The sequence below is a fragment of the Tripterygium wilfordii genome, chromosome 4 (genome assembly GCF_013401445.1).
Source record: "Tripterygium wilfordii isolate XIE 37 chromosome 4, ASM1340144v1, whole genome shotgun sequence".
Lineage (NCBI taxonomy): Eukaryota > Viridiplantae > Streptophyta > Magnoliopsida > Celastrales > Celastraceae > Tripterygium > Tripterygium wilfordii.
The window spans coordinates 13,739,138-13,764,214 of NC_052235.1; the positions used below are offsets into that span (position 1 = coordinate 13,739,138).

Genomic DNA, 25,077 nt, shown 5'->3' on the forward strand with positions numbered 1-25,077 from the left:
ATCAATTCCTTCATTCTCTGTACAATCTTTAGAAGCCTATGGGCTTGACCCATGAATTTATGGAATCTTTATTTATTTTGTAATTGTTGTGAATGACTTCTCAATTACTTATAATTGCGATAGTTCTTTAGGCAAGACAAAGACATTTATGGTAAAACCTCCCAATTTAGAGAAGATTTGGATAGAGAATTTTGTGGTGCTTCGGTTGAAATCGAACTTTAGGCACACGTATGCCTAACTCAGTCGATTGTCAACTGAGTCACCTCTCGTTGGTATTTGTTTGTTATTAGTATTATTATTGTTATTATAGATTGACATTTTGATAAATATATGTAAACACACATTATATCGTCACAAAAAAATGTTGTACCTCCTCAAATTATGTTTTCCACCAAACAAAGAATGAAAAATATTATCAAATTTTTTGTCCAAACACTAGAAATTAGTTGTTTCCCATGATAAATTTTTCCTGAAGATATATTTTCTATTAGAGGTTGATTTTCCTCCAAACAAATGGAGCATTAGACTGTGAAATGAAGTTGTTATGGGGTGAGAATCGCATATTCCCTTGTTTGATTCGATTTTGGGAGGGTATTCTCCTTTGTGGAGAATAGCATTAATATTCATCAAAATGGTGAGAATAACTATTTTTCACTGTGGAGACCAGTTTTAATATGCAAAAAATTATTATATCCTTATTACAAATTAAAATTCTCATACTTAAATTCATTCTTTATTTCCTATCAAACATATTATCTCATACTCACCTCATGCTCCCACTTAGACTCATTTAATTATGAACCAAATGACCCGTTAGGGTTTGCATTTTGGCATGTCTTAATCGTTTTTACATAAAACCTTGTCGAGATTGTTTTTTTCTTGTTGTTGAATAATGATAAAACTTAGTTGTGCGGCCTAGTTTTGCTAGTAAATTTATTCATCCAAACACAGTGGTATCCCCCAAGTAGCCCTATTACTTGCATAATAATGCATAAACTCAAAGGGTCTTGGGCTCGTTTTCTAAGAGAGCTGGTCATGAGTTTGACAGCCCCTCCTGCTTGAAAAAAACTAATGAATTTAATTGGACAAATAGCTTGAACTTATCTTCGGGCGAAGCTTGGAATGTTATATTTAAAGCCTAGTTCAACCTGGCCCAATCCAATTAGGTTCCACATCTTCTCCTCTTCGCCATATTTGTTCTTAGGTTGTCACACCAGTCTAATTAACATTGGAAAAAAAAAACATGAATTCAATTAGTCAAGCCAAGACAACGAAGCTCAAATAAATGATAGCTTAGTCAGTGAATCTCTCTAGGGTCAAACCGTATGGAATCAGGAGATTTTTTGAGTTCAAAAATCTCATCTCTGCCGGCTGCCCTTCAAAAAACCATAAGCAGCATGTTTTGAGGCAGCACAAAATATGGCATTCAGCTGAAGAATCTCTGATCCACGTTCCACCATATACCTATATGACAATACGAAATAATCTCTGTGATAAGCCTGTAGAAACTAAAGCTAAATCTTCATGCATCAGAGATTTACCTTCTTAAGAACAAGAGATTCAAGGATTGGTGAATTTCGACAGATTCCTTTCAATATCCCACCAGTTTAGCTCGTCACTGTTGCATTCACATCCAATGAGTTCAAATTACCAAATGCAGGGAAAATATTGACACCCTCCTTAAAAATGCAAGAGAGACACTTGCAATACGGACGCAAGAATGAATGTTAGTTTTTCTGACATCATGAGATTGCTAGTAGATAAGAAGAAAGATGCCAATATAAAAGAACGAAACAACGAATGAATTAACATCACTTCATTCATTCTTGAACTCTTGAATTCCTCGACTTGATTTCATTGAAAGCCTTTTATCTGCTGTCTTCTATCCGTTTAAAAGCTTGCCCTGTAGAGGTTACGAATTTCATCAACATGAGATCTATTAAGTTTAAATTCTCAAGATTTAGCACCATGTCATGAGAGGAAAAAGTTGACATAAAGCCAATTGAACCCAACCTTGTAAACTGGTCCAAAACTTCCTCCTCCTAGCTTATTTCCATCGGAGAAATTGTTTGTGGCAGCCCTTCAGTTTGAATCTCAATGTAGAGTGTAGATATTATCAATTTCAACAGGTATCCTTACCTCCGTCAGAATGAAAAGCAAAATCAAATTGGGGATTTTAGGGATGATAGAGATTGAAGATTCCTTATCTGCCAACGAATCAGTTTAGAGCTTGGGGTGTATTTCACAATTGTTTGAGATAGGGGTGCGGTTAACAAGGGGTTTAATCCAAAAAGGTCGGAATGCATCTAAAGCTCCTCTAGTTTAAGAGTGTGATTGGATTAAGGAATTTGGAGTGAAGGGAAGACAAATGAATGAACTGAAATACTTTTATCTCTCTCATGTGTGGATAGGTAAAAGAAGAAAGAAAAAAAATGTTTTAATTTATTAATTTATTCTTACTTTTTATGTTAAATTATTATGTATAAGGGTAAAATATATTTTTAACTTATAAATAACTTAATTAGTGCTCCCTTCCCTCCAAATGACTCCATTTTTTAAAAGAAGTGTTTTGGAAAAAGTTCAATAAAATTTTCCTCTCAATTCTCTCCAAATCCCTCCCTTTAATTTTTTATGAACTATTCAAGAAAGGAAACTTCATTTCCCTTTCCACCAAATCGCTCAATCCAAACACACTCATAAGGTTTAAAAAAAAGAGTCGAGTTGAGCTCGACTAGTTAAAAATTCGTTTTTGTCAAATTTTAGAAATCAAATAATTTATCTGATAACGAATTTAGTTAAAATAAGTCAGATTTTAACTTTCAAAAACACTTATATACATAAAATCTATTTATATTAAGGGACTTTTGGAGGCCGGTACACTAGATTATACTTAATTGTAAAAAAGTGCAATCACTAAAACATCCTTTTAAAAAAGTACACTGGGGATCATCTTTTACCAAAATAACCTCATTTTTGATTTTCTCTCTCCACGAATTGTGATACAATAGTGATACTTTTAAATAGAAGATCCAATTTAGTGTTCAATTTATATTTTTGGCTCATAAAATGATGATATAAATGTTAGAATGTAAATTTGATAGCATTACATGTCTTTCTGGTTCAATTATGTCATTTTAGTGGATTTTTGATGTTCGTGATACTATAGTGATACATCTCTGCAGCTGTAAATGTTTTTCCAAAACGAGCAAGAGATGTACAAACCAAGAAAAGAAAACCAAGAAAGGAAAAGTAATTAGGAAGAAGAAGTATGCATATTGGTTCAATTGTATCATTTTAATGAATTTTTTGTGTTCGTGATACTATAGTGATACATCTCTGCACTTGTAAATGTTTTTTCAAAACGAACAAGAGAGGTAACCAAGAAAAGAAAATCAAGAAAGGAAAGTAGTTAGGAAGATGAAGTATGCATACTAGTTTCATCATTTTAGTGGTTTTTTGGTGTTGGTGATACTATGGTGATACTATGGTGATACTATAGTGATACATCTCTACAAAAAACGAACCAGAGTCCTGATCTGTAAAAAAACAAAGCACAACCACAACCCAGATTGAACAACGAAGCATAGTCCAGATCTGTCAAAAACAAAGCAGAGCAACTCGACGCAGTCCAGATTGAGCAACGACGAAGAAGGAGATGAAGAGAGGAGAAACTCGGCCAAAAACGGAGAAGAAGACAACGAAGAACCAGATCGAGAACCAGAAGAAGAAGAAGAAGAAGAAGGAGAGAAAGAAGGAGATAACTTTTAGTAGAGAAGAAGGAGAGAAAGAGAGGACACACTAGAGTTGGATAGTTGGAGGGAGAAGAAGAAGAAGAAGAAGAAGAAAGAGGAGGGTATTGTAGGTATAAACTAAAAAATATCTTAAGTCAGATGACCAAATTACCCTTAAATTGCACTTTTTTACAATTTTAAAAATGTCCATGACCTTTTTATAATTAAGTTGTCTAAAGTGTTCTTACTGTCAATTGTCCGTTATATTAATATATATTACTTTATATATCTCTAATTATATTAATATTAATACGAGCAACTCGACCCATTTACCATGGTTCCTAGTTGTCATATATTGACTATATTCACACAAAGCATGTTACAGCATCAACAGTGCAGCATAATAGAACAAACAGTATGTATATGTTACAAAAATAAGCTAGCCAATATCATTAATTAGTGCTTTAGGAGTAGAAACTTTTGGGGTAAATAAAGCCTAAAGAGATTGAAGGCAGAGATGAAGGAAATCAGAAGCATTAAGGCACAAGCAGTGTAGCCACAGGCCAAAGCACCGCCAATTTGAAAGCAGAATCTGGTGAATTTGTTGCACCACTTCATCCACTGAAACTTCTTTACACCAGATATGACCATAGCTGAATGCACCATTGCTGCTGATGTTGCTCCAAACACAATGTACACTCCTAGCTGTTTTCATTTACATAAGAAAAAAAAAAAAACATGAATTCAATTAGTACAAGCGAAGACAGAGAAGCTTAATTATGGCAAACTAGTACTCGCTGCGGGGATTCCAGTGGGTCTCCTGCAATCAGTTGAGAACCTACGTATAACTTTATGCCATCAAAGAAGGGGTCAATTCAGCTATCTCTTTCAATCTAGTGAATGCAACAATCGTTAGCGATTCGGAGGGGTAGTGAAGAAGATTCAGTCTGCGGATCTCTGTCTAAATGAGAACAGCAATGGGATTCAAAAAATTACGAATTCGCGAGAGGTCTTATGTAATCTCAGGTTTCTATATTGTCCTAGGACTTCTAATAATATTGCCCATTGTATTGCAAAATTTGCTCTAAGTTGCTATCATCCGTGTATGAATTGCGTTATATAAGACATATTGACTTCAGGAGGTTGTAATGACAAATTATTTGTCAAATTATTCTTAATAATATATAGTTCTTCCTCGTAAAAAAGAAGAAGCTTAATTATTTTATCTTTCTATATATGGTCCCTCATTAGGGATATTAATTAGCACCCCATACTTATTCCTACAATCCATATCGCTAAATATATATAACCATTCTCCAGTGCGGGATCTCGCACTTTATTTAAAATGCGAGATCCATCTAACAACATTCATTTCGATGTAAGTACGGGTCCACACGTGATGGGTCCGCACAAGAATCGTGTTAGATGGATCGCGGGATCCCGCATCAGAGCATAGCTACTTGGATCTTCCTTCTCTAAAATTATCAATTCAATAACTTATTTAAAAGTAAAAAAATAACCCCTATACTTTTTTTGTCAACAATAATAGGGCAGACCCAAGAACAACTCGGTAGGGACCGTAGGGTCAATTAAATCTACTGGAAAAGACGAAAATTATATTAATTAAGATATATATGTAATTACATTTTTACTAGCTCCCATCAAAATGTAACATTTTGACCTCACTGAATTTATGAAATTATAACCCAACCCCTTGAAGATGAATAAATTTGTCCTAACTAATTAAGCCGACACTTGGAATAGTTTTTTGGATAAAGTACTTGGGCTTACGATGTAAAGCCACCAAAACAAAACAAAAAATGGGATTCTTTGAAAATCAAAGGGAATGATTGACTCTTTGTGTACTAAAAATAGTCGCAGAGAATTTTTTGATAAGACGGATTCCAATTTCTGTTTCACTTAACTACAATTATTCAAGGGTCATTTGGGCCGCAAGTGATCAGTCGTTGGTTGAAAGACAATCAAATCACGTTGTATGTAAAGAATCACTCACCCATTAGATCGTTGATTCGAATTCTACCCCTCCCCAAACCCCCTGTTCCAAAAAAAAGAGTCATTGGGCCATTATATATTTTTGGAAAACGTGTTTAGGTGACATCACAAGGAAGATAAATATGTACTCATACAATGGTGGAAACATGCATGTAATACATATACAACATAATTTAAAGAAATGACATAAAGGAAGTCAACGTGGGGCCAACTAAAGTCCATATCCTCATGTCCAGCCCAACAAAAAACAGGCTAACAAAAAGATATTGTTGTAGCAGCCCATTTCTCGATAGGGAAATAAAAATCACTTTAAACTCATCCATGCCCTAATAAATATGCACCACTAGAGTTGCTATAAATGGCAAGTTAATATCAATCGCTCCATCCACATGCATCATGCATCAAAGAAATTTATTGTTACCTCCAATCCATACCCACCTTATAATTAAAGCTGGAACAGACTACTACCAATTTGCTTGAAGAGAACCCTTCAATCAAACATCAGTGGGCCATTCCCAATGTAAACAACTAAATAAGAGCATGAGTTGTTCCCCCTCACAAAAATTTAAAATTCAAAACTAATATTATAAGGTCATAACTTATTAGAATTATAAGAATAATATTAAAAATTTTAAATCAATAGTTAAGAATCATATTAATGTCATAGATTAATTATATTGTCATGATATATACATCCATCAATCTAGATCTAGTCCATGTGCATGGAATTTAATTAATTTGATTAAGGTTAGTTTTTATTTTTTTAAGCTCCAATTTCTTCATTTGTAGATTAAATGACAAGCCTAGAGGATCTATTATGTAAAAAAAAAAATCAACTTTAAGAATCAACCTTAGCTCGTTTTAACTAAACATGGGCTCTTTTAGTATCAGATTTCTCCAAGAAAAAATGATATCCGAATATCGATACTTGAGCTTAGAAAAGATCTTATTGAATGAGTGAAAATTGAGCTTTTCTTATAAACCACATCGATTATAATTCTCTAAGTTTACATGCTCATCGTCGAACGACAAATATGCTTGATAAGGAGTGTTTACTCGCGTTGGGAAGAGAAGGGTTTGAAAGAAAATATAAGGGGAAATACCTGATCCAGTAAGTAACAGAGCCAAGCCAGATATATATGAGAACCCTTTGAGTTGCTCTTATGGAAACCTAATAGAGACCATCTGACTACTTGAAGCATATTATATACTGCAGCTGCAGAAGCAACATACACCAAGGCCCTATCACAAAAAGAAAGAAAGAAATTTGTGGTCAGTCCAAGTTTAAAAAACATAAGAGAAAACTAAGCATATTGTTGATCTTACGAGAGAGAATTCAAGGAGGTAAAGGTGACTTTTCTCTCCATGTAAAACAGAGTCTTGGATTGAGAATCCAATCCATCCAAACAAGCAGTCAAGGCCAAGACCAGAATTGCACAAACCCTTAGAAAAGGCTCGATCTTTGTCATCTTAACCTCCATATATAATTATTTTCTGCAAACTCACGCTTCCTTGCTCTCTCTATATATGTGGAAGGAAGGACTAAAGCATCCTGTTGTGTTGGATGCAAAATTGGCTATAAAGTTAGAGAGAGTGGAAGAGTGAAAAGGACGTGTAAAGGAAAGACCATAAGAGGATGGATGTACGTAGTTACTGTTAGGAAAACAAAAATCATTTGCGTTTCTCCAAGTTGGCTCCTTTAAGGCTTTTAGACTTCAGTCACCACCATAACGGGAAGGAAAAACAAAAGAGAGGTTAACATCAGCATTGACCATCAAATCAAACAACATCATGTCACTAAGCCCACTGCCATGTTTTTTGACACTGAATTTCTGTTAAACAAGCTTGGTCTCCTATGGTAACCGCTATAAAGCCAAAAAAACTATGCAATATGTATTAACAAATGGGAAAGCACCACGTGTTGCCTCTTTTGAATCCAACATAAGTCAATTAGGTAGTATGGATGGGGAAGGTCCTAAGTTCGATTCCCATCGGGAGTAATATCACACGTTGGAATTTAACCAAATTTATCATATCGTCAAGTAGAAACTTATGTATATGCTGACTTGAGGTCCAAGTTTAGGTGCATATCGGATATCCATAAAATTTATAAAAAAAAAAAAAGTCAATTACTTGTACCATATATATATAGAATTTCAATCAATGATTTTTTTTCTCAGAAGTTTCAATTACCTTGTACTTGTCTCCAAAGTACTTGTATTCACTTGCTTGTACTAATGCTAAAACGTTAAAATATAAATTTCATTTGTGGTATGGTTTAGATGGAGAGCTTGAAAAATTAGAATGGTCTATCCAAAGTCAATGTCATCCAATATCTATATGCAGTATTTAATGAACTGTACTATCCATAAGTTAGTAGTTGGAGCCACCAGCCTCAATTAATGATCTTGTTGTAACCATAAGTTACAATTGTATGTGAAGCATGGGACTCAACTAGACCTCTTTATTGGATCATAGCACGGTTGCAAGCCTTAGAGCTATATGGCCGCTTGAAGCTAAGATCTTCTCTAGGGTTTCATTTCCTTTTACATGAATTTGACAATAAGTAGAGAGCTAAGTGTCGTTTTACTTCTCTTGTCTGTTGCGAGAGTGGTATGCTTGATTGTAAACAAATGCTATATGTTATGTTCTTTTGACATAAATGGAAAACATGTAGGTCGAATGAAGTTTCGATGTGAAAGGTGACATATTTAGGTTTGGCATGCCCACATTAGAATGTCACATTTGCCCTCATGCTCATTTTATTTAATATATATATATATATATATGAGGATTTCTCACATAAGGATCTAATGTAAAGATATAAAATAAGGGTTACATTTTAATGGTGTGGATGAATGAGATGACAATTGGGGTCCACTGCTTTGGTATGGATGAGTCATGAGTGAGACGACAAGTGAGGCCCACTGCTTTGTGTCCCATATATTTCTCACCCGCGAACCTTATTTACGGGTCTAATTTACTGCCTGAAATTATTAGTCGTTCGATTCATCATGCGGCTGAGATTTCATTTGCTCAAAATTAACCCTACACCTCTCTCCTCACCTTTCTCCTTACTTCGCCATTATCGCCCAACAATTGTTCTCTTCACCGTTTCAACCCAACGCCCAAATCTTCTCTTCATGTTCACCTTCGATTTGGACCCGAAGTCACCTTCACTTTCGATTTGGGTCCAAGTCGCGATTTGGAGCTGGAGTCGCGATTTGGAGTTCGCACTAGAAGATCTTAAGTTCGCTCATCTCACTTGAAGTCAACGTGCATCTCTGGGGTATATTCATGTTTGGGTTTCAAAATCTTCTATCTAGGTGTTTGAAATCAAGAAGATTGGGGATTGTTTGTTTTAGATCTTTGGAAGATAGGTTATTGGAGGATTTATTTTTCCCTGATTTGGGCGATTGTCTCTTGTGTCAGATCTTTAGATGTATGTTTATCTTTATATGTGTGTTTTGGTTGTTGGGAGGATTCCACCAACCAATCGACATATCAGTGTTTTTTTTCGATAAGCATGGTGGTAACTAGTAATCGATTTTCACTGTTAGTCCAATCCTTTTCATATCCATCAATATGCTAATTTATGACTATTAACTAACATTGACTTAACATGGAGCGGTGCATGGTGCCATGGAGTTGGGTATTGGATCCCTATCATTAAGTACAGGTTGGACAATGTTATGTATCATTTTGAGAGTGAAACATCATTTGACGACTTCAAATCTTATCAAAGATTTTTAAATAAGGAGCAAGAATATGATGGTAAAGATACGAAAAATATGGCAAACCTTTATACTTTGAGAAACTTCAACACAGTACTTGAGTATATCCTAAGCGATTCGAAAAGCTTTCAAAATATCTCACAAACACTTATCTGGACATTTACGGGATCAGGAGGACAGTCAACTTTCTTGAAAGTCGCCTTTGTATATATATTGAAATATAAGATTCAACCATTGAAATAGAATCTTGATATTTTTATCAAGGATTGGCTCTAATGTAGAACACGTTTCATAATATGTACTTAGTTATTAGGAATTTTATTATTGTGTTATTAAGAGTTTTAATTTTAATTGTTAATAGGAATTTTAGTCAATTAGGATTTCTAATTTTATTATTAGTACTTTTTGGTAATTTCATATCTATTAGAGTTTTATAGTTTTAGTATTTATAGGGCAGTCACCCGTCAGGCTAAAGAATCTTTAAATCTTTGAAATAAAATAAGTCTACCTTATTTTAAGATTTTTCTCAATTTTTTGGTGGATTCCAAGTTATGTTGGCTTAGTCGTGAACTAGCCAATCAATCCGTACTTTCTCACCGCGTCAATTAATATCAACAGCAAGAAATGCCAGATGGAAATGAGCAAATAAAGAAATTCATCTAAATTCCATGTGTGCAATGTCTGTTGGAAAAACGGTTTTTTTAACTATTTTGTAATAGGTCAACATTTTGTCTGAACGAATTGACATAAAAACTTACCGTGGAACAACTCATAAAGTCTAGTGACCAAATTGTTACATTCGAAACATAAGAGACTGAGTTGTAACTCCCTATCTGTCATTGACCAAATATATCATTTGCTCGCTACGTTTCATCTACATTAGTTCAATCCCTCTCCCCCTCAGCTCTCGAAGTCGCTAGTGTTCTTTGGTGTTGTTAATAATAAATTATACTCATATTCATAATAAATTATACTTATAAATTTTTTATATTTATACCTATAAATATTTGAGAAAATTAAAGATTAGTCCCTTATTGAAGAGTTTTGTTCCAAGGACACTCTTAAAAGTCTTATTCCATAAAGTTCATGTAGTTTGAACTAATATTTCAACAATGACAAAAAGTTAAAATATATGACTTTATTGTCTAAAATACCTTCATCTTCATCCTCAAACATGGCACATGCCTCCTGTACATGATTCATCTCTGACCTTCGTCGGAAGCTTCATCTCCGCCGTCGGATTCTTCTCCGCCCCTCATGGCTTATTCGAGAGTTCTATGACATTTTTTAGTGATTTTTTATCCCGATTTTTTTTTTATGAATTCAAACTAGATCTATTCATACTCACCACGAGACTCATAGAGCTTGTTGTTTTCCTTCAATTTGTCATCACATCATTATTTTTGGCATTTTCTATGGTGATTATCGTCGTTTTTTAGGATCTGTAGACTACAAGTAATATGTTATATGTTTCGATTAATTTGATATCTGTCATAATGTTATCTATCTTGCTAAATGTTATATGTCTTGTTAAAATGTTATCTATCTTTAATGAAATGTTAGATGTTTGAAGTTTCGAAACAGATAACATATCAAAACAGATCTGAAACAGATATAATATCTGCAGATTCAGATCTGTTTTCAAAAGAAAAAAAAAAGAGTTCGACAAAAGCAATAAAACTTCATAGGTGATGCGCCTTGGTCCATGGAGTTGATTGAGGGCGTTAATAGTCGTCGACGTTGGTCATATTGGTCGGATCTAGCTATTTTTCAAACAATGGCGGTAATTTCACGAAGCTTTTTCGACAACTCAATCGATAATCGACTGTGGGTGATGGCTGGGTTTTGATTGGGCTCACTTAGAGCTTCATTTTGGTAGTTGGTTCATCAAAAACGATGGTCGGACAACCAACTTCCTATATGGTGGAGCAAGGAAGGAGGAGGAAGAAGAAAAAAGAAGGAAGAAGGAGGGAGGGTATTTTGATAAATTGGTAGGTTTCGTCCTTTTTCTAAAGTTTTTTTTAGATTGTCCTTGTTGGAATACGACTTTTAGTTTTTGTGCTTATAGGTACAAAACCCCTAAATATTTATAAAAAAATTAAAACTTACAAACAAAATAGACTTTACACAGCTGAAAAGCTAGCATCATGTATAAGTTTCACTAGACCCTTAATAGCTTATTTCATATATTATTTTGCACAACTTACAAGCTAGTTTTGAAAATGGAGAAATAAGCTCTATCAAATCCACCTAAAATTCATATTCCTAATACATCCTCTGTTTATTTTATTTACAAAACCTTAATTATGTTTAATTAAGACAATCTTTGAGATTAGGTTGCTAGCTTGTGACATTCTAATATCCCGCCAAACCTAAAAAATGTCACATTTCACTTCATACTTCACGCCACCTACATATTTTGGGTGAATCAATTATCAAGCCAAATGTCAGCCTCAACAAACCTTTTCTATCAATCCTTAATCCAAGGTTGTGGGGGCAATCGGGTCTAGTAGTAAATGAATATAATACTCTTCGATTATAAAAAAAAATCTCCCAAAGATGGAACTAAACGTTTTCCATTTATATCCAAAACATAATATATAGCGTTTGTTTTAGGGGGCAGAGAGAATAAAAGTGTGCAATCCACAATCAAGCAAACCACTCTCGTTAACAGACAAGAGAACTAAAAGGACACTTGGCTCTCTACTTATTGTCAAAACTCATGTAAAAGGAAATGAAACCTAGAGAAGATCATGGCTTCAAGCGGCCATATAGCTATAAGGCTTACGCACCAGAACAACAGAGTTGACAACATCATTGTTAGGGTGAAAGATGGATAGGACTTCAAACCCAATCAAGTCATTCTCTTCAACGACCGGATACAAGAATGCTCTTGCTCCCTTAGCACTCCGCACAAGCAAAAATCCTCCTTCCTTCATATACTTGTTTATATGTCCAATTATCTTCACTTTCTCTTCCGTGCTCATCCCAACCAATGCCGCCAAGAATATGCAATCATACTCTCCTAACTTCTCTTTGACATCAATTACATCACATGTTTCAAACTTCACCCTCTCCTCCACCTCACCATTGGTAGCAACAATTCGTCGCGCCACATCGTTTGCTGCCTCATCGATGTCGAAGTTATCAAATTGGGTGAACTTCATATGGTGCATTGCCAATATGTAGGTAGTGAGAGGCATTGGGCCGGAACCGATGAACGCGACCTTTTTGGGATGCACCACTCCATTTTCAGCTAGGATTTTGTATTCTAAATTGGCTAGCTTGACATAGTTCCCGTAGTAGGGGAAAAGATTGAGATTATCGAGTGGTTCGGGGAGTTTAGACAAGAATGTCGCGAATTCAAGCTCGAGCAAGCCTTCTGCGCGGCCGCACAAATTGATTAGACTTTTGCGCATTTGTTGGACCTCTTGTGGTAGGTTTGCGATGTCAATGTCGGAAGGGAGAGTGCATAGTTTGACAAGGTGAGTGAAGAGGCTATTAGTTTGCTTTGAAGGCCTAAGAGACTCAAGCTTGGATATGGAGGCATGGAGTTTGGTGATTCGGGCTATAAGGAGCTCATCAGCTGGAATTTGGGATTCATAGTTGGAGATTTGGAGGGAAGCCATTGATGATGATTTTGTATTTAGGGTTGAAGGTTTAGGTGTATTTCTCTGCTTCTGTGTGTTGAGGAGAGACTTTGCCTTGGCTGTATTTATAGATGAAAGAGCAAATATTTTGATCATGGGTGGTCAACTATGGCGTGAGGTTTCATGCCGTTCATGGGACATTGAATACTAACTAAGATGCTTCGATATTTTTAGTAATTAATATGATATATGGACTTGATCAAATATTGACAAAATAATAATAACCACGAACAAGGAAATCAGAATTATGTCATTGAGGCATGCAACAAGAGGTGGCTCGGTTGATAACGGACTCGGCTAGACATATGTCTGTCCAATGTTGAATTTCAACTACAAAGATATTTCTCAATAGTATTTTAAAAAAATAATTTTTTTTTCTTCATATTCACCATAATTACGACCCCTTTTTGTTTTGTTAATTTTCTAATATTTGGATCATCCCACTCTATCTAGATATAAATAGCACATGGTGTTAATATAATACTCTATAGGGGGCAAATATTGCTTACCATTTCTTTTCTTTTTTCAGTAATTGTTTATGATATTCTCCATAAGTGATTAAATATCCATTACATTTAAGAATTAGAGCATAGTCATAATATGGTTCAAAATTAATAAATTAACTTGAGATTGAGTCTGCCTGACCTATATGGTATTGGCCCTTTGATTAATTAAATGTAACGTACGTAGTAGCTGCTGAAGATTGTATTCCTTTCATACTATGTTGATTTAGTTTTAGCTTCTGAAGATTGGATTCTTTTCATACAATGTTGATTCAGTAGTGTATATATTAATATTATGAACTAATAAACAATACCAAGCAACCAGATTCGAGCGTACGTTCATGTTCACACTTTAAAACATAAATAATTGTTTGTCTAGTTATCTACTGACACGTCACAATGAAGAACTTACAATTGGCGACGGTCAACCAATCTACAGTGGACATGTGACAAGGGTAACAAGATGTTAGATTAATATTTATTCATTTTGCATGTAAATCCAGTGTTAATTAAGCTGAAATCTTGGAGTCAGTTGTTGAAAATCAGGAAGTTTGAAGAGTGATGTCTGAAAAAGGTTACAAACAAGGGATTCATTGTCATAATTATTTTAATCCTTATTTAAAATAGTTTGTTAAACATAAATCGAGATTTATACTGGATAAGCGCAAGAAAGGTTCAGGAGAAATATGAGTTTGAAGCCTATACTTTCTTGAAATGTCTCAAAATACGTTTCCACCGAGTTCACGTCAACCAAAGACCAGATCCATGATCATTATTCACTTTGAAGAAGTAGAAACCTTCCCACGTTTAAGCAATACATGAGCACTGATAATATGGCGATTGTTAGCCATTTTCCCTCAATCACAAGCACAGTGCCTACAATCTAGGAGAGTGGAGCAACATTCAAGTTTCCAGCACTCCCACATCCACCTTAAAGAAGGAGCACGACTTGAGATGAACATGTCAAGGAAGTTCCAGGGAAACAGGAGATGAAGATCACTATCTTTACAAACCTTTATTGTTTTCTCCTGCAATGACTTCAATCACTTATCTTTACAGTTAGCATGGCTCTGTTTCTATGTTTCTATTTTATCTTATAATGCATGCCCCAATACATTCCAGGATGTATTCTCAGTTAATAAAATTCCTAATGCATTCTAGTAATGTTTTGTCTTTCATTTCATTTCAATAGAAATTCTTTCATTCCAGTGTTAGTCTTCTATCTCCTACTTTTTCCACTTGACACTAATCAAATTCTAAGTTCTTTTCCCGAAAGGTAATCTCGAACAAACAGTCTTATGTTTTCAAACTGCATAGAGCTCATTTGGTGAACATGTCAGATTTGGTGCGATCCCATAACGAAATCTTTGGACTAACAGTAAATCCTAACACACATCATCCATAACTCAAATACTTATATCCCCAATAATCAAAAGTGTCATATCTCATGTCCAACATAGAAAGTGTCATATCTCATGTCCAACATAGAAAAGAGTAAGCAATAATACTTGTAAATACTATTAGTTCTATTAGTTGGGCCAAAATATGAAAGTCATGGGCCGGAGATTGAGCCTGATTGTCTATGGGCAAGAGTCTAGGCTGATTGTCTAGGTATATAAGCCGAATAGGGCCATGTCTGCCTCCACCTTTATCACTTTAGAGCTTTTAGTACTCATAAAGCTGTTAATGCAACTTTTGATCATTGAAAGATTGATCAGATTATAATTGTCAATGTGTATTCAAACATTCTAACTTAGGAACTCGAAATTAATTTTTTTTCCCAATTTACATAATTGACAAATTGTGGACATTTCGAGCAATCAACTTGCTGAGTCTGAATTAAAAAGTCGACTGAATTAGAACCTGACCCATCTTTGAATAACCAACAGCTGCATTAACCCCTAATAAAGCTTGAGCCTCATGAGGAAGAAAGAAGAGGATATCCTATCAAACACAGCATCTATGCAACTACCGCATGAAAATCTCTAAACTTCCATAATCATGAGGTTTCAGACCTACTTCAAGAAGTATATAAATAACATTCAACTTGAAACACATATCCAGTATCTTCTTAAAGCGTTCTCTTATAGAAACAAACATGAATGGAGAACTGACAAACAAAAATTATTATGAAGACATTAAGGGGAAAAGTAACTTAGTTGCATTTCTTGCAGTGGTAGTGTGTTACAGTTTATCGATTACTGGTCTCTTCATTAAGTTGCCCTTGATAGTTTATTAGGATGCCCACGGTTGCTCTGTTGGTCTCATCTTCGCTAACGATGCATTCGAGACAGGTGCACTTGACTCTACCATCTCCAGCACTTTTTCGATCAGTTCACCGGCTAAATAAGCAGCACCAGACGATGCAATCCCTATGCTTAGATAGTAGGTTACAGTTTTGATGTAAGATTTAGGCGGTTTTTGAAGATAAACCTTCGCGATGGCAAGTAAAGCAATGCACAAAAGACCAGCAACCCCAACTGCTGCAAGCTTGTAGTCTCTGTTGTCGCTCTCACGGAATGAGAAGCCATATATGACAGGAGGCAGTAGGCCAAAGATAATGAATGATAAAATGGCTACAGTCGCGTGAAGTGCAAAATTCTCTCTCCGACCAAGAAGTTCCCAGTAACGGTCTTCTTGCTGATTTGTTTCACCCAGAGCTTCTCTAGAGGGATCTTTTTTCAGTTCTCTGAGCTGTAGAATTCCATTGTAAATTTTCCAGTAAGAGAATGGGACAAATTGTATTGAAGCAAAACAAATGTATCTAATAAACTAATAAAGAGTAGAGAATCATCAGCAGAGAATCTTAGCATATAGCGATAAAAGGGTAGAAACTCATGAATAGAGAACAGTAACTCAAGTTCAAGAGCTGAGAATCTCAGCATATAACTGAGATTTTGCAAGGAATGTTACCCACCATATGGAAAATTATGGGAAGTCCACCAATCAAATTCGCCAATCCGAGAACTAGAATGTTCACTGCAATGAACCCATTTCCACAAAGTTGGTGTTATTCAAAAATTTAATGATTTAAGCAAGTCAGATTGAAGGAAGCTGATAAATATAAAAATGTAGTTGTAGCTTCACAAGTAGTATATAAAATTCCAATAATCATAGGTGTAGGAAGAAAATTTGTTCTCCTATGAATAATACTATATAGAAATTTATTCAGTACAGCAGAAGAATAATTGCAGAATGCAACTTACATGTGGTAGAACCAGCAGCAGCTGCAGATGACACAATACCTAGGCTGGTGATCGATTCGACAAGACCACCATATACAATGCTCTTCAAAATGTCCCATTGGCGAGCATTTCTACCTTCAATCTCTCCTTGTTTACTCGTGTGTACCTGAGTCGCACTTTGCGGCAAAATCTCAGATTCTACTGAAACATTAGATGCTTGAGATGCTTCTGGTTGAATCGTCCCCGTTTCAATATCCAATATCACGCTATCCCCTGCATAAAGTTACAATCAAACAAACAACTAGTTGCTGAGACTCATAGAAAGGCTACATATGACGTGTTTCAGAAATAAAATTTTGCTATGATTGATAAGGAACTTATGGTTCACTTCTTTGCAAGCTGAGAAGAGGTTATGTTATCAAGTTATGGACAGCAAGGACAACATTCACTATAAATATACCCTATATAGATATGATGACATTAGACACTTATTTGGTGGTTAATTTCCTCTTGATTTTAATTTTTTTCCATCATCAAAGTAAAGCATAGATAATCTGGATACTTCTACACTATCTGATGAAGTTTGCAAGATTCTCCCTCTCCCTCTCCTTCTCTCTCCCTCTCTCTCTCCACCTGACCCTTCCTCGTTTCAAAAATTCAATAGTTCAAGCACATGCTTCTTCCTATCATAAGAGTCACCATATTCCCACATCCTACAGAATCCCAAGGATTTTACAACCTCCTATATGTGTACTCTCGCAAAACACCTGATCTATTAGTAAATAGCTAAAGAAACCAATAGGAAATCTTTTTCATTTTTTCCCCTTACTTTCTACCATTTTGCACAACTAAAGACACCCACATAGAACTCGGGAACTACTCAACCTCGTTCCACTTTCAACAAGGCATCCCAAGAGTTTTCAACAGTGTTAGCAAGATGTTGGCAACTGACCTTTTTCTTTCTGGGGTAGCATATTATCTGTAACGTTCGGTGAGTACAGCTGTTGAATAGTATTTGATACAGAATCCTTCACTACAGCAGTCCCTGCATCAACTGTAAACAGTTTATTTTATTAAGCCGATAATTAAAGGTTTCTAATCCAACGGATCTTAACTACTAATTTCTTATTTGATCCTTCAAGATAAATCATCCAGGATGAGAGGACAAGGTGTCCACTCCCAGCGATGAAAAGGCATGATGAGCAAAACATTATTAAAGCAGTCCAAAGAGCTACCCAAAAGCGGAAGCTGGAAGCATAGACAGACCACATACTCGTTATATGGGCCAAAAATCGTATACATGCAAACCTACTAACAAGCCCATGAGAGCCCGATCGACACGTTGGCCCACGAGAACCATGGTAGAGCCCAATAGGCCCGCAAGAGCCCGGTAGACATGTTGGCCCATGAGAGCCACGGTCGAGCCCATCAGGCCCGCGAGAGCCCGGTTGACACATTGGCCCACGAGAGCCATGGTCAAGCCCAACCGAAATGTTGACCCACGAGAGCCATGGTCGAGTCCAGTCAACACGTTGGCCTGTGAGAGCCATGGTCGGGCCCATCCAACACATTGGCCCACGAGAGCCATGGTCAAGCCCAAAAGGCCCGCGAGAGCCCGGTCGACACGTTGGTCCGCGAGAGCTCGATCGAGATTCAACATGTTGGCCCACGAGAGCCATGGTCGAGCCCAGTCGAAACGTTGGCCCACGAGAGCCATGGTCAAGCCCAACAGACCCACTGCCCAAACAACCTACACAATGAAGGCTCAAAAGACCATCCTATGGGGAAGCGTTCAACAAGTCAGCCCAACTGTAGCAGGCCCAATGCTTGCCAACTGTTTGGTCACGTGCCCATCGCGTGATCAATGAGCCTATAAATACTTGAGGTCTCAGCGTCATTAACCTCTCAACCACTTAAAGATATCTCTTGCGCACTCTCTCTCTCTCTCTAAAAGTCTCTCACTTCTCTCAGTACATATTTCTCTTACCGTCAACTGACTTGATTGTAGGAGCTTCCCCGGCCGGCACCACACCGGTGTCAAGCTTCACGGTCGACCTAGTGTGTTCTTTGCAAGGTTGTCGAAGGTCTCGCTCAACATTTCTTTGATAGCGGATATTCGGGTCTACAATTGTGCAAGTACATTTTTCAAATGAATACTGAAAATCAGCCCTTGGTCGTGTTGCAAAGGACAAATAGAAGATGAATATACCAGGGAAGAACAAAAATCCTACTACAGAAATCTTCTTGTCATGACAAAAAGACTAAATGATAGAGAAAAGGGGAGATGTGTGGCTCTGTCAGACGATATAATGACGTGAGAATGTAAATTAATAATATACTTGAAACTCTTTTTCATACCAGAGGATGCAACAACATTTTGACTGGCAAAAATTTCCTTCCCGTTTGCCGAATTAGCTTCCTGCTCCTGGCCTATTTCTCTTGATATTTTCTCACCCTGAACAGACAGCACTGCTGAAGAACTGAGAAAAGCTTGCCCATCCTGCACAGGCTTGTTAGGGAACTCTTCTGCGACTTCTCCTTTGTTAACAGAATCTCCATCTGTTAGATGATCGTTTCCATGAGAGGGCAGCAATGATGAGTTATCCTCGGTAGTTCTATTGACTTCAGTGATTTTTACTGGAGCCTTACCTGCATTAACACAATAAGCTAAAAATTCCTCAATGTGAATCACATATGTTGTGCAGGTGTCTTGCTGTATACATGCACATAAATATCAATGCATCAAATCATTTGACATGCAAGTGGAATCCCTTTCTCAGGAGATAACATACTAAAGAAATATCATATACCCTAAAGAAAAGTACACAGTTCCAAATATCCCAACATTGTCATAAATTTTTTTAAGAAAATAGCTATAAATTCATTTCAAAATAAGTAAACAGTCATATGGCAGGACTATATATTACTTTGGAATAATTAATCTACTTAAAGTCTTAAACTGTTATTCCGATTGAAATAGAGAAAATGAGATAAAGTGCGTAGAAACAAAGAGTTCTTCAGCATATACAGGGAAAACTGTAGAATATATAAACAAGGTTATAAAGGCCACAAGCAGTGATCTATCTAGAATCTCAGTGGCAATAGTAAAATTATGCAACACCAAAAACAAATTAACTCATAACCTAAAGAGTAAATTAACTCTTCCTGTATTTTCTATTATTAAAATGTGAAACATCTTGAGACATTGAATGAGAATGCTATGTAAAATATTACTGAGATCCTCAGCCTCTGTCCTCTTACCCGATGCAAAGATAGAGGAAAACCAATTTGTGCTGGCTGAAGGTGCCTTTTGGTGATATGTCACGTTTTCATTCCCGTTGTTGTCTCCAAAACACCCAAACAGTTTGAAACCATTTCCTGCCAAGTTCAAATATCGTTAGTTTTTCGTCCATTCTAACACCCATGATAACGTGGAACAAAATCCTACACCATGTCCCTACATAATTACTGCAAGAATGATAAATTCAGAGGTAGAAAAGAGACAACATGCAAGCATGTGTAGACGTTAATTCAAGCTTTCCATAATTTTTTTCCCAGGACAGGGGAAGTGTAATACCTGTTGGAATGAAAATGCTAAAGCAAGATAAGCATCTGAATACGTCGGGTTGTTGAACATGATCATGATCATCTGCTGCTGGTACTGTACCACCATTGGACGAAATGTCAATTACATCACGCTCTTGATCTTCAACTGGAGGCGCACTATTAGCTCCCAACTCAGAATGAAATACCGTCTGAGGTAAATCACGTTTTGGCTTACGACCTCGAAGTTTTAGTTTTCTTCTACGAAGAATAACCTTTCTAGTAATGCAAGAATGACAATTAGGACAATACAGATCATGGGTATTCTGCTTTTCCAATACCCTTTCAATGTCATAATCGTCCCCTTCCTGGTCAATTTCATCAGTAAAGTCACATCAGCCACCACTCCAGTTTCACTGATGAGAGGCATAGAACCTATATCTTGTTCTTTGAATGGTTCTATAATAGGTGATGGACTAGGACCAGATAGAATATCAACCCCCAAGTTTTTCCCATTTTGATGGTTAGCTTCAATTGGACTACTTGCTTGAATCTGGAAGTCATTCGTAGTCACATCATTGGTGTTTTTCTCAAAAACAGAACTCTTAACATCTGTAAATTCTGTACTAGGAAGTCCATCTGTAAATTTGGTTCCTGCAACCATGCAGCATATCCACATTTCATTAACACACCATAGAGCACAATAATAATTCTATTTTTGCATGGTTATCTGAAGAGTGCTACAGAATAAATTAACTTTTCGAACTTGATAAGGTAGAATAGATGCAAAATTTCAGCGATCATCCCATACTTGATATACTAGACATTCTGCAACTACTTGTAATAATGGTCATTTAACATTCAAGTGCAGTAAAAAAATAGCAATTTGATAAATTTACTAACAAGAGGCAAGAGAGGAAAGTGCATGGCGATCCTATGCTCATTACTGATATTCAAACTGAAGGTCAAAGTTCACAATTGGATAGGTAATTAAGCTGCAAAGCTTTACGTAAACAAAGGCGTCCTTACAGGAGGGGGGGTTTTCGGTTACTACTAGTACTATGGCTATTTCTAGTTCACATGACTAGCATGAATTCCTTTAGTCAACTTTCCTAATTAACAGGATCCTGCACATTGCACAATCACCATCAGTAAACAGTTTTTCAAGAAATCTCAGTATCTACTGACCTTCTGTTTCAAAAATAAAATTTGGTCCCTGTTGGTTAAAATTTTTGACATTCATCGGCAAGTGTGAGTGTTCTTTAAGAGTCTGACAATGAACAGTCCAAGGACATTGACCACCATAGGTCCACTCGCAGTGGCGACATTTCCATATTCCTTCAGTTACAGACAAGGAAAGGTAAAGGCATATTTACAATACACCATCAATGCCTAAAAGAACTCCTATGATAAGTAAAAGATTGAATTAACACAGAAAAGAATTTTGTAAGTCTAAGTGGTCTATAACTGGACCATACAATGAAGGTTTCTAAATAAAGACTTTCCCAAGCTAACTTAAGTAATATAATCATGATATTTGCCTTGTGAAACAGGCATAACTCCACGAAACAAGAGTTACCATGCGAGAGAGAGAGGTTTTACAGACAAGTCACCAATCAATGTGATAACTTAGAAACTAGCAATTTGTGGCTGTTGCCAACAAATTTCTGTTTCTTAATGCTTGATTGTCTTCATAGTAGCTATAGTGGGGAGCCTTATTACACTAAACAAATTATAAGCAAGTAGAGATGAATCTAGTACAAGCAAGTGTGAGTTATTGTAGGATTAATGGTTCCAATAACATCAAGAATTCACTCTAAAAGATGAACATAATGGAGAGTAGAGTAATGTGCCTAATGACATTCCAACAACTCAAACATCGCGCATTAATGCGTGAGAATACTGCAAGGAGGGTGAAACTCTTGCACTCAATTTAACCCTCCCTACTTAGCTCTCAAAAAACGTTATCCAAACAGAGTCTTAGAAGAAACTGGAGCCCCTCCTCTCAATAGCTTCAGTAATCAATCAGACTTTGGTGAGTGCTATAGTTCTAACGTTGTAAGTTATCTCTTGTTTCTTCTTCTTAACTCAGAGCTCTTTACTCGTTTGGATCTTGCCCTCAAATTATGCAATTTCCGTGTTTGGTTTAATTCCTCTGTGAACTACATCAACTGGGCAAGTGTTGTTGTGATTAAACTTGAAGGCTTGGGATCTTATCGCTATTTGGGTTCACTCTGTTTCACATTTCAAAACTACGAGATGAGTGAAAAGCCAACAAAGCTAACTCTGTAGACCCTATGTAAATTATAAAGATTGCTCACTGCTAGACGAAAAAGACAAAGAGTAAGGCAAATAATTTTAACAAACAAACGGTATAAAACGAGAAGCACGAGAAGAAAAGCAATGGTTGAAATCCCACAAGTAAAAAGGGGGGAACTTTATAGATTACTGACTGAAGCAAAGCATTGTTGCAAAGTTGGAGGCCTCGACCAAGAAAAGTAAGTGACTTTTCGAACGGCTAAGAAACAGTAGCCAAGTTCAGTAAACAAAAATGAGAAGCAAGTGTGGATGAATGTAAGTACCTCGGAGTTGATCAAAGTAAACGCTTTTTGCTTCTGCTTGTTCTTCTCCTCCTCTTTTGGTAGAAGAATCAAATTTGGTTTCAATGACATGCTCTGAGACACTGCCATTACCATTAGCAGGTCCATTACCAGAAATGATATCAACAGCAGCAGTGCCGCTGTTGCTGCTATTGCGATGCCCAGTCTGCCGCTGTCTTATACCAACCTCCTCCTCCCGGTCCACCAGCTTGGGTTCTAGATATTCCATTGAAACCCACGAGCAGTGAGTGGTAGACAGCCAAGTTGTGCTCTCCTCTGAGAAATAGAGTGAGGAGGAGAGAACCACGCGTTGACTGTGCACTGTTGTCTGTTCTACATTGTCCTTTTTATAAGGTTCCTTACGGGTAATGCAATTTTGGATCACCTGGAAGTTTTAGAAGAGTTAAATTTGTAACCCAGGGTTAGTAAATATTCACACTTTTTAATTTGGGAATTCAAAAAGTAAAAATTATTCTAATATGTACACATAGATAAATTTGTCATTGGTCGGACAGATTTTATATATTGATTTTTCATACCAATCAACAATTTGATTGTTCGAATAGTCGAAAATCTTACATATTAGAACAATTTTTAACTTTGATCTCTCAGAGACTGGGTTATGCATCAAAAAAGCTAAAGACCTACTGAACCTTTTCTCGGATGTGGCTTGTAGTCATGTTAAATGTACAACAAATAGTGTTGCTGATGCGTTGGCCTAGGAAGCCTTGAATAGTCGTGAAACTAATGTATCGACTGATAACATCCCAGGTTTTTTTGTTCATGTAATTGCTGTGGACTTCTCCCCCTTTGCTTCTCAATAAAAGGTGTTCTTTTAAAAAAAAAAAAAAAACCTTTGACTTCTCAAATTCAAACATTTGAACATTTGGTAATCGAATTGGACCTGATGAACTCTTCAAGTTTTAACAACCAAAAATTGTCTACTATTACTAAGATGGACCAATTTTTGGTGGGATTATATTTTCTTGGTACACAATTATGTGTATTTGTTAAAAACGTAAATTCTAGTTTGAATATCCAAACTCAAGAATGCATATTGGCAAAGTGTAATTTAATAAGATATTTGGAGAGAGTTGAACTTGATCCATCCAACTACCTAAAAATTTATCAGCTACTAAAATTAAATGGCTATAATTGCTTGTCATTAAAAACAAATAGAGATGGGAGATGATAATGACTTGTACGTGTTTAAGGAAATAGTCAATTCAAATCCTCTCATATCTTTTTTAATAAGAATAATAAATAATAATGCATCATTCATCAATTAATGGATCTCCACACATTTTTGGTAATTAATTAATTAATGGAGAAAGCTATTACGCTCGAGTATATCATAAAAGATGAGTGTTTTACAATTTAAAGTTTAAGATTTAGACACCAACTAAGGTTGGCATGGTTAACAATTAACTGAGTTAAGCATATATGTGTCGAATATTCGATTTCAATCACAGATGTAATTCTTTGTGGTATTTCACTTTCCAATATTAGAAAGGTCATGAGTTTTAGTGGGGAGAGACTCTCTCCACATTAAAAATGTCAGGGCCTAGAGCAAAAGGCGCATGATATATGAATGGAGTATAGATATGCCGAGTCATACCCCATCTCCGACTCCACAAAAGACACATATTTAATATGGAGAGAGTCTATTCTCCCCTGTAATTAATTCCAATCTGGCTTATATTTTATACATAAACATAGGCATATCTGACTTTGCTGGTACAAATCCAAATCCATGTCAATGAGACAACGACATGAAGAATCATGTGGATATGAATGAAATACAGTCCAAGAGATGTGAACATTAAGTTAGTTGTTCTAGATCTCCAATCGTGAACCGTTAGATTTGATTACGTGTTGCTCACTAGCGTTCCATGGGTGTTTGGTGGTTGCATTAGGCCAACAGGCAACAGTCCACTGTAAGAGAACATAAACTAAATAAGGCATGGTGAAAACGTGCCTACCCAGGCCTTTATGATTGGTCCCAGGCATGTGCTTTTGGGAGGTGTACCCATTATGACAGTTGTTATTATCAGAGGAGAGGAGACAAATAAAATACAACCTAAAGATTTGTCAAAATCAGTAACTAATTATTGGAAA

The 25,077-nt window shown here is 36.2% G+C and overlaps 2 protein-coding genes and 1 pseudogene across 2 annotated transcripts; all 3 read right to left on the minus strand.

The window, feature by feature from the left end:
• Positions 1-4,059: 4,059 nt before the first annotated feature.
• Positions 4,060-7,333, minus strand: LOC119997823 (CASP-like protein 2C1). The gene is made up of 3 exons (XM_038845027.1): positions 7,071-7,333; positions 6,848-6,986; positions 4,060-4,436 (listed from the first exon to the last, which is right to left on the minus strand). Exons 1-3 carry the CDS (start codon positions 7,223-7,225, stop codon positions 4,188-4,190), a joined length of 543 nt encoding a protein of 180 aa, XP_038700955.1. The 5' UTR covers positions 7,226-7,333; the 3' UTR covers positions 4,060-4,187.
• Positions 7,334-12,237: 4,904 nt separating this feature from the next.
• LOC119996994 (nicotianamine synthase-like) lies at positions 12,238-13,107 on the minus strand. Its single transcript, XM_038843770.1, has one exon. It carries the CDS (start codon positions 13,105-13,107, stop codon positions 12,238-12,240), a length of 870 nt encoding a protein of 289 aa, XP_038699698.1.
• Positions 13,108-15,571: 2,464 nt separating this feature from the next.
• LOC119996996 lies at positions 15,572-23,188 on the minus strand (annotated as a pseudogene).
• Between the last annotated feature and the right edge of the window lie 1,889 nt (positions 23,189-25,077).